The following is a 13308-nucleotide window of genomic DNA, read 5'->3' on the forward strand; positions in this document are numbered from 1 at the left end:
AGCATTTCACTGCTTGGGGAAGTGGTCTGTTCTCCCCATGTTAGGGTCTTCACCATCTGCCTTATTAGATTGTTCTCCCATTGATTATTTTGGGAGGCAATTTATCTATGCCCACTTCAGAGCTATGGCAGTTTTGGAAGCATGATGGAGAACAAGACAACTTTTCATGAAGAAGATCTAAGCTTTCCCCTTTATCCACCTTTTTCCATACCTCACTTATCCCCCTCTACAGATGCTGAAGATCTGTTTCCAGTGGAGCCCAAGTGGAGAAGTTCACGTCTACCTACAAACAGCAGGCTGGTCTGATTTAGAAAGATCCAAAACCACCTGTCGTCTTTGAGGAAGCTCCTCAGAACCATTGCAGCTGAAGTTATCTCTAATCAGCATCAATCACTTGATAAGGATTGCAATGATATTTTAAGGTCAAGGGGGCAACAATTCATGGATCACCTGCAGAGAGGAGGTTTTAAAAATATAATTTTAAAAACCCTGAAAACTTGACAGTTTTAGCTTATAACATGCCTCTGAAATAACCTACTTTTTACTATATATATTTTAAATGACTTTTTCTGTACTCCTGTCTGCCCTGAGGTGGCAGTATTATCATCTTCATTATTGTTGTTATAGTTGAGTTAGGCAATGCTGCCCTCTTGTGGCAATTTATAAATAAATAGAAAGGGAGCTTATTGTCATCTGCTGCCTAGTGCCATCTTTTTATGGACATAGGAATTTTTTTATCTCGTTTGAAAAGTCAAAAACCACTTTGGGTTGAATTAAGTAAAAAAAACAAACCATACAAATCTGGCCAAAATTATTGCAGCAGTAGTCTCAGCACTGTGCCTCAATGCAGCTTTATCATGACGGAGCTAAATTGCAGATTGCACTATTTCACCCAGGATTCCTTATAGAATTTGAGAATATGAGTCTGTCTCATCCTGATTGTTTTCATGACAAGCGCTGTGAGGTGAGATTTGAAACATCTCATATGCTGCCTGCATCACAATGACAGAAATTAGCTGGTAATTGTATTGCTCTGAAAAGTTGAATTACTCTATAAGGTCTGGTCTTTGATTTGATTATAAAGAAGAAAATAGTAGAGGGGACAAATACATAGGACCATTCACAGATGAAATTGTGTCACTGGAAATAACTAGTTATTTGTAAAGTAGATATATAGGGGAAAGAGAGGGCGGGGGAGATTCTTTGGAAATTTAACATGAAAAATATGCATACTTTAAGAAATACATGTAGCCTGGGCTGGCTAAAACTGTCCTGAGTTGTGGTTTAGAAATATATGATGTTGTACAGTTTTTTACATCCTACCTTAATGCCACGATTCTTTATATTACTAAATTGAAAAATCAGATGTGTTATATTTTGATGCAGCAACCATTTCTTAATTCTATATTTGGTACCAAATTAGCACCCATGGCAATTTTATAAATATAATATAGAAATGACAATGCCTTGATAAAAAAAAGGGGGGAAAGTCAATTTATTTCCCATAATTTTGGATAAAGTAACAGAATATTAAAATAAATGCATTTGAAACTTAGAATTATTATTCATTTTGTAAATGTATCAGACTGCCTCCCAAAAAAAAGTCCATCTCATTTTTTAAAATTATACTTTTGTATAATGTTCTAGGTTCCATATTTGGGGACAGGATCTATGATTAATGTTTTTATACCCTCGTTTTCTATGCAATTCAGCTAAAACTGTGTTACTATCTCCCTACTCTGCTACAACCAATTTCATCTTTGGAATATTAATAATATTCACATTCACATTAATTGCAGCATCCTTTTATTCATTATTGATGCAGATGAAACAAAGGGGAAGCCAAAAAGTTTTGTTTTCATTATACATTCTGATGTGTATGCATACATACTGTATGTTTATGGCACACAACTACATACTTCTACATATGGAGAAAGTACAGCTGGTGTTTCATTTCAAGTGCTCAGGTAAATTATTGTTCCCACAATAATCAAATGTAGTGTATTAAAAAGATTCCTCATTCCTATTGATTTCATAGGATAATTTCTCTGCCACATTTGTTTGAATGTGTCTTGTAATAAATATTTAGTTTCGTGTTAGTTTTCAGCCATTCACCATTTGCAGATAATGTATATTAAGAAGGTCCTGACCTGAGTTAAATATTGTCATCAGAACAGCAGTTCTGAAAGTTCTTCATTTTTTGAGGAAATACCCTGGCTTTTTGATGAGGAGGTAAAATATGAAAATGTTACTTTAAAAAAATAAATTAGTGCTACTACTTTCTTTGTTACTGTTGCTTGCTAAATAGTGTCACCATCAAGAGCACAAGTGTCAAACTTGATCGCATCACGTGACATATCATGATGTATCGTGTTGTTTTTTGCCTTTGTGGAGCTGGAGTGGGCATGGCTTTGTGTGACACATCAGGCCTGAGGGCCGCCAGTTTTACCAACCTGATCAAGGGGATCACAACCAATGCAGTTATTTAACACACCACTGTCAGAACTGGCTGCGTAGACATTATTTATAAGGAGCTGAGCAAACACAATTTGCAAAACAGTGTCTCCAATTAGGAATAGGCAAAAAACTTTCTAATGCACCCATAAGGCACACAGTTTTAGATAGTTTGTGATGGGGGGGAAAAATGCCTCCACCCATGGAATCTAACTTCTAATGAATTGATTTACAGCGGGGATGTTCCAAATAAGTGCTTACGAAAACTCATAAATATAAATAAGAGCTTGAGATGATTATGTGTCAAGCAACCCCTTCTTGTAGCATGTAGAACTAGGTTTCATTTGTCTTATGTCCCACACCCTCCGCAAGTATTTTCTCCTGCTGCTGCTGGGCTGCAGAAAGAAAAACCAAATCTGATTATTAAACAAAAAGGTGACCCTCTGGGTTTCCTGTGGAATATGTTTGTAGGTTCAGTTGATTCTTTTTTTTTTATTATTCAAAAAGTTTTACAAAAAAAATCCCCCCCTTTTCTCCCAACCCCCATCCCTCCTCCCTTCACAAACCCCCCTCCCCCCTCCCCCCTGACTTCTCGGAAGAAACACAAGGTATAGTTAAAAATAAAACAAACATATGCTAAAAAAATTCCCAAAACTATTATACCAATTTTCCCTCTCTAACTCTGACTTCCTCCTTACAAAACCAAAATCCTCCAAAATAAAAAATAAAAAATTAACAATTAACAATAATAAAATATATAAATCAGTAGAACAAATTAATCCTAAAGTATTTAAAACCAGCTAATGCGTAAAAGTCCAATCCAATTCAGAGAATATCTCCCTTATAGCTTCTATAAACATATAATTTCCCCCCCAAATCTTTCTTACATAAGATCTTTCAAGAATATTCTATTTGCAATTCAGTAGAACACATTATATAATTTGAATACAAAAAATTACAGTATCTCAACTTTATATTCAAAATCCAATATAAATCCAAATATTTAGTCTTTTATGATAGATGTGAAACATGTAATCAACCCATTTCTTCCAGATCTTTCTCACATAAAGTCTTTCAGGGACGCTAATGTTTTTATCTGTTAATATTTCAAAAAAAGATTCTTTCAAGGATAATACTTTTATCTCTTGCCATTTTATTTGATGCATTAGTCTCTGTCTTTCCTTCATTACTCCTTTTAAAAAGTCAATCACAATATTTCCTGATAGTTCCTTATGTCCAACAATCCACAAGTTACTGCCATATATTCCATCAGTCCGGAAAGAAAACTCTTGGAAAGCATTAACCCTGTGAATTTTTCCAATTCGGGAGACAGCCTCTTGTAACACAGATTCAGGCATTTCATCTAAACTTAGATCATCTTGTTTATTCACGATCATATCTTCATTTTTATCCATTTTTGTTTGTACCTCCATTCCATCCAAGTACTGATTACACTGGTTAATTTCCTCCAAGCTCTCATCAAAAACATCCCCATTTTGTATCAATTCGTATTTTTGAATAATTAAATACATTCTTTCTGTATAATCCTGTATAAAGTCACGAATCCATTCTTCTGAAAGAACCTTCATGGCGAAGTTCTTACGGAGAATCCCCTTATGAAATACTTAAACAAACTAATATAATCCAACAATCCACAGTCCAACACAGTAAGATAAAATCTCCATTCACTTTCACATTCTCAGCAAATAAACGCCTTTTTTCCTTTTAAGTATAGGAGAGCTCAATTCGTTACAATCCAGAAATAGTGTTTCCCAGCTTCTTAATTATGCAGCTTGCTCTTTACTTTCACTTCCTCAAACGCCATTTTAAACAATCAGTTAAAGCAAGGGGAAAAAAAGTTTCTCTTTTAAAAGGTGGAAGTCAGGAAATCAAAAATACTTGCAATCCAATAATTGTTCATTCGTGCTTCTTCCGTCTGCATATAGAAATCCACAAAAAGAAATCATTTGAGCAGAGGTTGACACCTTCCTCTTTTCCTGCTTTTGCAGGCGCGCACTGAAGACCGGAAATAGCAGGATTTCAATGTGATTCAAACCCTTCGGGACTTTGCATAAGAAAAACAAAGCCCCTAGGGGAATCTACCACTCCCCCCTGCAGCTCTATCCTCTCTCTTTCAACCAGAGAGAGAAATCGAAGCCGGGAACAGCTGTTTTTCGCTGTTTTCACCGGCTTTTACGATATCCAGTGCGGAGTGCCTTAAGTTAGGCACCCAGCGAGAAAGGTGGGGCCAAGCCGGAAGTCCAGTTGATTCTTTTTACATCTAGAATGGATAGGTATACCACTCTTAACCAGCCTTGGTGTTAAATTATTGGCGTTCTATGCAGCTGAGATTAATAACTAGAGAACAGACATTAAAACAACTTGGCCCATGAAGTAGTCAAGTCTCTTTTACTGGAAATCTTCAGATAGAACCTGGATGATCATTTATAGAGATTCTGTAGTGTATCCCATACTGAGCTGGAGTTAGACCAATGGATCTCTAAAGTGCTTTTCAATGCTATGATTCTATGAAATGGGTGAAAGTTCATGATAAATATGGCCAAACACATCAGAACCCATTTTAAGGCCAACTCTAAGAAATGTTACCTCTTCATAATCAATTTGCAACATAACATGTGGACAAAAATCACTTTTATCCACTCTTGCTTGAATGCCAGCCTTTTTTCAGAAGTTAAGAGGAATGTAGAACATGTTTTTTATTTTATTTGGCAAGTTTTGATTAGCCTGTGGCTTTTTCAATTTTTGCCTATTTTATGAAAGAAATGTGCCAGACTGGACTATGGCTTTAGTGGAGATGAAGTATTTGTTAATTTGTTTATAGGATAGAACTGAACATGAAAAATGTAGGGAGAAGACAGTAAATTGAAGAATTAATATTCACTGGATCTGGAAAATTATTTCCCAGATTCAGATCTGTCAAGCTTTGAATAATTGATTTAGGCCTGTATTATGTAGGCTTGTGAGCCTCTTCAACTATAACCAAAATAGTTGGTTGGAGTGGCTATACCCACTCCATCATCATAACTAAAGGGGTTGTGGGGATGAGTGAGTTAAGATTATGGTCATTCTTGACTCCTGGCTACTACATGAATGCACTATCCCCCATATCAATGATGCATTCACCACTGCTCTGACACAGGCGCCAATCACATCACTAGAGGCTTTCCCCAACTAGGAGGATCAACCATCTAATCCCAAAGAGACAGAGGACAGTCATGAAGGACTCTGTCCACATCCTCTGAACCAACAGACCCAAATACTTCCCAAATAAATACAATAGACTAAGCTGGTCCTTACTCACCTCAGCTGCTTCTTCTTAGGTGGCATCCAATTTGAAAGTATCTATGTATTTTTATCCTTCAGTCACCACCAATTCTTCATGGCAGCCCAAAAGATGTTTATATGGCCTGTCCTTCCCCCAAAATAAAATAAAGACTTCAGAAATGACTGCCAATCATTAATCAGAGAACATAATGAAGGTGGAGAAATACTTTTACCACTCTTAGACCAGAACTTGAGCTCTAGCTGCTCTGTCAATCCAGCTTTTACCTTTCACAGCCCTGGACCAGAGGAGGTCATACTTAATGTATTGTGGCAGAAACCACAGACCAGGAAGCTGAATGTTTCTCCTCCCAGTCAATCTCTCAGCCCAACCTTACAAATTTGTTATGGTGGAGGTGTGATATATATACATTGTCTTGAATTTCTGGAGAAAGGATGGGATACCAAGAAATTTAAATATCTAACAAACCAACCTTAATATTGTTGTTCCATGGTGTGAGACAGGAAATCATGCACATTTGTTCACAGTTTCATTGGGCATGTGAACCAGGGTTTGCATCTGGTTTCACGGTGGCTCAGTGGCTAAGACGCTAAGCTTGTCGATCAAAAAGTCGACAGTTCAGCGGTTCGAATCCCTAGTGCTGCGTAACAGGGTGAGCTCGTTACCCGTCCCAGCTTCTGCCAACCTAGCAGTTCGAAAGCACGTAAAAAAATGCAAATAGAAAAATAAGGACCACCTTTGGTAGGAAGGTAACACCATTCCGTACACCTTTGGCATTTAGTCATGCCAGCCACATGACCATGAGACGTCTTCAGACATCACTGGCTCTTCGGCTTTGAAACGGAGATGAGCACTGTCCCCTAGAGTTGGGAACAACTAGCACATATGTACGAGGGGAATCTTTATCTTTAACCAGTTTTCTCCAGAGACAGGTTCTGGCATTGTAGAGAAAGCATTCTTGCATCAAACATAGAATAGTACTACCAGTCACTTAACAGCAGATCACCCCCCTCAAAAAAAAGCTACATGAGAGTAGTTCAGATTTATGGCAGCTGAAGTATCCTTGTGGTCATTCACCTTCTGGCTGACCACAGGGATGCTGCAGCACCCCATCTCTCCCCCCTGCATCCCTCCCCAGTGGGACTCTGCAGTGCTCAGGCCTGCTGCCCATGTCTCCTGGAAGCAGCCGCCATTTTCAACACTTCAACAATTCCTTGCATAAATGGCGGCTGCTTTCAGAGCTTTTCTGTCCTGATCAGCTAGCCAACTGGTTTATAGTCTTCCGACTAGTTTTTGCTAGGCTTCGGGGAAGTCAATTGCCTGCCTGCAAAGGCATCAGCTTCAAGATGAACTTCTCAAAACCTTTCCCTTGCTTAATCTCCTTCCTCCCCTCCCAAAACACATTCCACAGTACAGATAGTCCTCAACTTACAACAGTTCATTTAACGACCGTTCAAAGTTACAACAGCACTGGAAAAAAGATCCTTTTTTCAAAATCCATGTTTTGTCTCCCCCACCTAAGACTGAATTCTTGAAATTACCTGTAGCCTGGTACATCTTCCAGGAGTTATAATATAGTTGCCTTAATGTCATTTTTTTAAAATCTGCCATTTAAAAATAAAAGGCTTAAAGTAAAATTTCCAATAAACACGGATTTCCTGTGGCTTATATCATTTTATTTCTAAGAAAATATGATGTAGCACATTTTGGGCACGCAGCCTTTTAAAGCATATTTTACATACCAAAGCTTTTTACAAATTAAATCTTCCGGATGACAAACATTACCTTTAAAATGGCACGTGCTATAAACAATAAGACAATAAGGACAAAACAATTTGTGATCACTAATTGCGTGAAAATACATCTTATATACAGAATTTACCAAAGTAACAACTATATTTTCCTGTGAAAATAAATAAATATATGTATATAATGTAACAACTAAATAAATATAGAGATTTACTTTGGAAGTTAAGAGTACAAGGTAAATATTCAACAATTATTTTCAGAAGTTGGCTGAGCTCAACTCATACAGGGCTGTCAGACTGTGATTTTTCTCAATGTAGAAATTGTATTACTTCCTGTGACTCTAGAAGCCTAGTTATATTTTTAATCTGTTTCGAAAAATCTCTGTGGCTAGATCTTGTAGCATGAATGGAGCTCTCCCTGAAAAGACAGAGTCTCTAATGTCTCTTGGCATTGGAACCCCACGCCTGCAAAATATTGCTGACTTAGAATTCATCCTTCAAGAGAAACTCAAGTTATAGAAAGTGTATATCTGCTGTTTTAAACTATATGGTCTTGGTAGACTAATACAGCCAATACTTCTTTTGCTTCAAGTGCTAAGTGCCTTGTTACTGTGTTTTAAAAAAAAATCTAGGTTTGTAAATGCATGTCATTCAGCATGGCAATTAACACATATTTAGTAATTGGTTTATCATTCATATGAACCTTTTAAAAAAAAAGCTATCTTACGCTGACTTATTTGCATCCCAAGCAAGGATTTCAAAGGGTACTTTGAAAAAAAATCTTTAAAATTTCAAAATAATTACAAGAAGAGTGAAAACTGGCACCTATAAAAGAGGCTTCAATCATTATAGAAAAAGCACAAATATAAAAGAATAAAGAATCTCCAAAACATTGCTTTGGGGTTGGCTTAGTATCAAAAACTTTCATTTCTGAACTCCTCTTAATTCTATAGGTTTTCTTCTACTGTTACATCAAAACATTCTCACTATTAAAAAGACTAGTGTTGTAAGCTTCCCCAATCTGTATCTGATGACAAAGCAACCATTTTACAGGGACACAATCTTCATGTACAGTTTAACATTATATGAGAAAGATTTGAACATAGATACTTCCAGATATTCTCATTCTAGAACTTCCCCAGTTTCTATCGGACAGTAAAGCTACATAGGGTTAACAGGAGTTATGGGATAGTCTGGTAGGTAACTGCTTTGGAAAAAATTGCTCCAATCTCAACTACTTGTATTTCAGCTTTGAAATAACCAAACTTCCACTGGGTTCAAGATCAATGGAACTCTAGTTAAAGAAACAGAGGATGAAAATTGTGGCTTGTGAGCCTGGCTTGCATTCTAACAATAAAATAATTAGCCTAGAATGTCCTTCAAGATCAAATACTGTATCATAGATTGTTAGGAATAAGAATAGTAAACATGAGCCCAAGGCTAACACATATTATATCTAAAATCAATCCAGTACAAGTAGGATCAGATTATCAGACAATGAATTTATTTTTTCAATTTATTTATCTAAATGGTGTGAAGTTGGTCATTAAGACAATTTGGAGCTTTCAACCTGGTTGTAAAAAATGCATGGAGAATCCAGCTGTAAAAACATTTCTGACACTAGATCAGAGTAGAGAAAAATAGGTTTCTCTTCTCATAGCCTTGTGAGAAATTAATAATTTTCAAGACGTGTAGAATTTAAATTCATTTCCTAATTTGGACAGAAATTGACAAATGTGATCAGCTAACTATTGTTTCAACTATGAAAACTTCCTTAAAAATAAGAACGCTTAACACGGCAAAGCAAAATAAAACCTATGCATTTAGAAAAAGAGATTAGTTTTATGTATCAAGGAGAAAAATATGAATCTAGTAAAACTTTAAAAACGTATAAAACTACCTCTCAATCTAGCCAACAGAATGACACACTTTTGCATTTCCTGATCTTTATCAGATTCTCAGGAAAGTTAGGGTTTTGTATAGCATGAAGGCTTATCATTACAATATCATATTAAAGTGCATATGTTGCATGTTATGGATTTCATGTAGTCCATGTAGATGTTAATCTTATAAACCTTTTCTAAATTTCCAAGCATGAAGGAGACCTTGCAAAGAAGTTCAAACAGTCTTTCTATTGGTTCCCTTGTTGCAAAGCAATACCTTGGGGCAGGAGTGTCCAACTTTGGCAACTTTTTAAGAGCCGAGGACTTCAATTTACAGAATTCCCCAGATAGCTATGCTGGATGGGGAATTCTGGGAATTGAAGTCCACAAGTCTTAAAATTGCCATGATTAGACACCTCTGCCTTGCGGGAAGGCCAAAATGCCTATTCATTTTACAATGGCCAATATCTCTCCTGGGGTTAGGGGATTGAGATCCTTTCTGGTTTTGAGTATTATTTATATAGAGAATTTGCTTTCCTGTATTTTCTTCAGTGAGGCCTTGTTGCTTTCATGTTCAATTCAGACCCAGAGCAAGAATGAGGCTTTTGATCAAGTTTCACATATTTTAGTCCTTCTTCTTGACATCAAAGTACAAAAACGGTAGCAACATTTCAGAGAGCAGCTTACTATTCTGGGGAGAAGGGAAGGTAATGACTACAATCTCAGGTCTCACTTCCGCTTATCGCCAAGGCACCATCACAATACAATTTGCAGCCTTTGCAGCCTTCTGTTCCTTTAAATTCGTGAAGAGGAGGAATGAATCATTACATTGCAGCATGTGGACAAGAAAAGTGTGATCATTACAAATCCACTATGCATGTATGCACACCTAGTTAGAACCCTTACTTACAAAGTATCTTGAGGTTCCAAATTCTGAGAATCCATGAAGAAATATCATTTGCAACTTTAGTCTAGTCTACACAAAATTAAAACATCAGGGCAAAAATTTATAGTTCAGCTTTCCTTCTGCTTAACTAGGTTGTTTGAAATGGTATAACCCTGCAACAATATTTACAACTAAAATATTCTCTAGGTTATCTATTAAATCTACTAAATTTTATAACAGCAATTCTCCATGTAGCATTCTTCAGAATTGCTGGGACTTCAACTTCTTATATGTCAAAAAAGCATCCAGTTACAGTCCCCAAATTCCAGGAGGGCACTTGACAGATGAAGAAGCCATCTGTTTTATACATTCTACTCAGAGATCCTATGTAATACCAACATCAGCATTCGGAATTCAGCATAAGAAGGGGTACATATTTTTCTAGAGAGTTCTAGATAGTTGTATTTTTCTCCCACTTCAGGTTCAATTCCCAAGCCATCACTACTTTTTCTAGGTTCTCAAAAGGTGCACGGTATGGAAAAGTTGTTTGCTTCAGAAAATCCTTCAAAAACAAGTACTGCACAAATTTTAAGATTAGTGACGAAGAATCACAAATATCTTCACGATGCAAGGCAGAGAATAGGTTGTTTAAAAAAAAAAAAAGCTAATATTTATTTATATACACAGTTAAGATTTTGGAGGGAATCCAGTTTCATCCAAGCAGATTGGTTTATGAAGGCACAGCTGATCTGAAATGGAATTATCTTAACTGCATAAATGAAGAAGTAAGTAATTCCACTGATGAACTAAGAATTTTATTCTTTTTGGCTTGGTTCAGTCAATAAGCAGCATATCTCAATTTTGCTTTAAAGACTCTTATGGGCCTCACAGCTGAAAAGTTAGTTCACTCTTTCTTTCTGCTGATCATCTGGAAGAACCTATGCTTTTCATTTTTTCCTCTTCCATTGCCACAGAAGTCTGTTTCTTTGAGGCCAAGGAATTGCTTCTCATACACTGCAGCAGTTTTTCGTGAGTGAAGACTTTTTTAGTGTTGTCCCAGCCAGTTTAGTGACTGTTTTATCATCATCTTTGCTATCGCTTCTTTTTCGCACTTCACTGAAAAACAATAGTTTGTTTGATCAGACAAAGCATTTTCAAAGGGAAATTATCCTGCTTTTTTGTGAGCATTTGCTGAATAAAGAGTAAAGGTTCATGAATATTGCATATTGATACAGTTTGCTTTCACCGTGTACACTGAACATGAATAAATATCATGTGAATTAATGCTATTTACAGTGCTTAGTTTAATGGCAAACATAGGAGAAGGCGTATTGTCAAGAAGAGGTGTTTACATAATAAACTTCAGTCTTGGGCCATTATGACACATCCCATTTTAGCATTATTATTCCTGCTCTGGACACAATCCACACAGAAAATTCAAATTATCATCTACAGAGTGTGCTAAAATAAATGGGAACTGTGGAAGGACGTTTGCCTATAGATTGTGATTTGAGTAATAAATTAGTACTAGCAACAATACGGCTTCATGCATGTTTTCTTTTGGTAAAGACACATGCCCAGAACATTGCCTCCATTATCCCTTATAAACGGTTTAGAATCCTGAGTCACAGAACTACATAATCTTGATCATGGACTGAATCACCAACTGTCAAGGGTGTCCAGGAATATGCCTTTGGGGTAAGGTTACAAAATATCTTTAGAAAGCAAGTTTCCCAGGTTTCTTTTCATTAACGTTTTGATATCTACATCACGAAGGGACTACAGGTAGTCCCCAAATTATAACCACAATGGAGCCCAAAATTTGTTGCTATGCGAGACAGTTGTTATGTCAGTTTTGCTCCATTTTACAACCTTTCTTGCCACAATTGTTAAGTGAATCACTGCAGTTGTTAAGTTAATAACACGGTTTTTAAACGAATCTGACTTTCCCCATTGATTTTGCTCGTCGGAAGGTCGCAATTTGACCCTGGGACACTGCAACTGTCATAAATATGTGTCAGTTGCCAAGCATCTGAATTTGATGACGTGACCTAAATGAACCATTGTATCTCGAGGACTACCTGTATTTCATTTCTGAAATAAGTCTATTTGTCCTAAAATTAAATTTTAAAAGCCTATTGTCTACTATTTGGGAGATTCTACAGTTGTGTTGTACTTGCTCCCTTGAAATCTCTACGCTAATTTGACTGCCATTTAATAAAGTGCCTAAAGAATCCTGGAAATGATTCTTATCACACAGCAACAAATAATTTTAAACTTATGTTTCAGATGGTTACACCTCTGCTGTATCTGTTGCCAATGATAGCTAAGAGATTTCTCGGTATTCTAAATGAATAAGCAGAAGGGTCTCTTTCTACAATCCAATGTATTTTTATGGTATCAGCAAGAACAGTTGAACACAAAGCTACAACCAAATGCTACTTTTAATCTTGCTAAAAATAAAAAGGCATGATTTCAGACATTCCATGGTTTTCATTTCATGAGCCATGTCATTATAATAACCCAGATAACCCAGGAATTCATGTAGATTTAGACATGGAAAAACATTTAAAAGATAGATATTTGCTGACTATAAGTACATTATCAAAAGACTTATTAACCCATACCAGTTTAATAATGGAGCACTCTTGCCAAAGTTACAATGAAATATATCACAGTTTTGATTACACAGTAAGATTGGAGAACACATTATAGAATTCAGAAGAGACTATCAGAATTAGGCATTTTTGGGAGCAGCCCAATCCAAGACTTCAATCCCATAATTCTTATTTAATTGGCTATAGATAATGGTCCCAGATAAAAGCCACAATAATGGAAACAGCTTGCTATATGCATCATCATAAGGCTGCAGATCTTTCTGTGCAGCAGACAGAAACACAAACATGGAGGGAGGAACTTGTTAAAATAATGAGGACATTCCATACCATGGTTATTGTGAGGAGGTATCTATTCTCTGCAGTATCTAGCAGTAGATGTTGAACGTGTAATCCTATCCTTATTTTTAAAAACTAT

The 13308-nt window shown here is 36.4% G+C and overlaps 1 protein-coding gene across 2 annotated transcripts in view; it reads right to left on the reverse strand.

Moving 5' to 3' along the window:
- Nucleotides 1–8988: 8988 nt before the first annotated feature.
- RASEF (RAS and EF-hand domain containing) overlaps nucleotides 8989–13308 on the reverse strand; it is a 39459-nt gene continuing 35139 nt past the window's right edge. For both annotated transcript variants that reach the window (XM_058172766.1, XM_058172765.1), the window contains one exon: nucleotides 8989–11391. In XM_058172766.1, coding sequence (XP_058028749.1) covers nucleotides 11283–11391 — 109 coding nt within the window. In that variant the 3' untranslated portion in view covers nucleotides 8989–11282. The remainder of the gene's footprint in view (nucleotides 11392–13308) is intronic.

This window comes from Ahaetulla prasina, chromosome 2 (genome assembly GCF_028640845.1).
Source record: "Ahaetulla prasina isolate Xishuangbanna chromosome 2, ASM2864084v1, whole genome shotgun sequence".
Classification (NCBI taxonomy): Eukaryota; Metazoa; Chordata; class Lepidosauria; order Squamata; family Colubridae; genus Ahaetulla; species Ahaetulla prasina.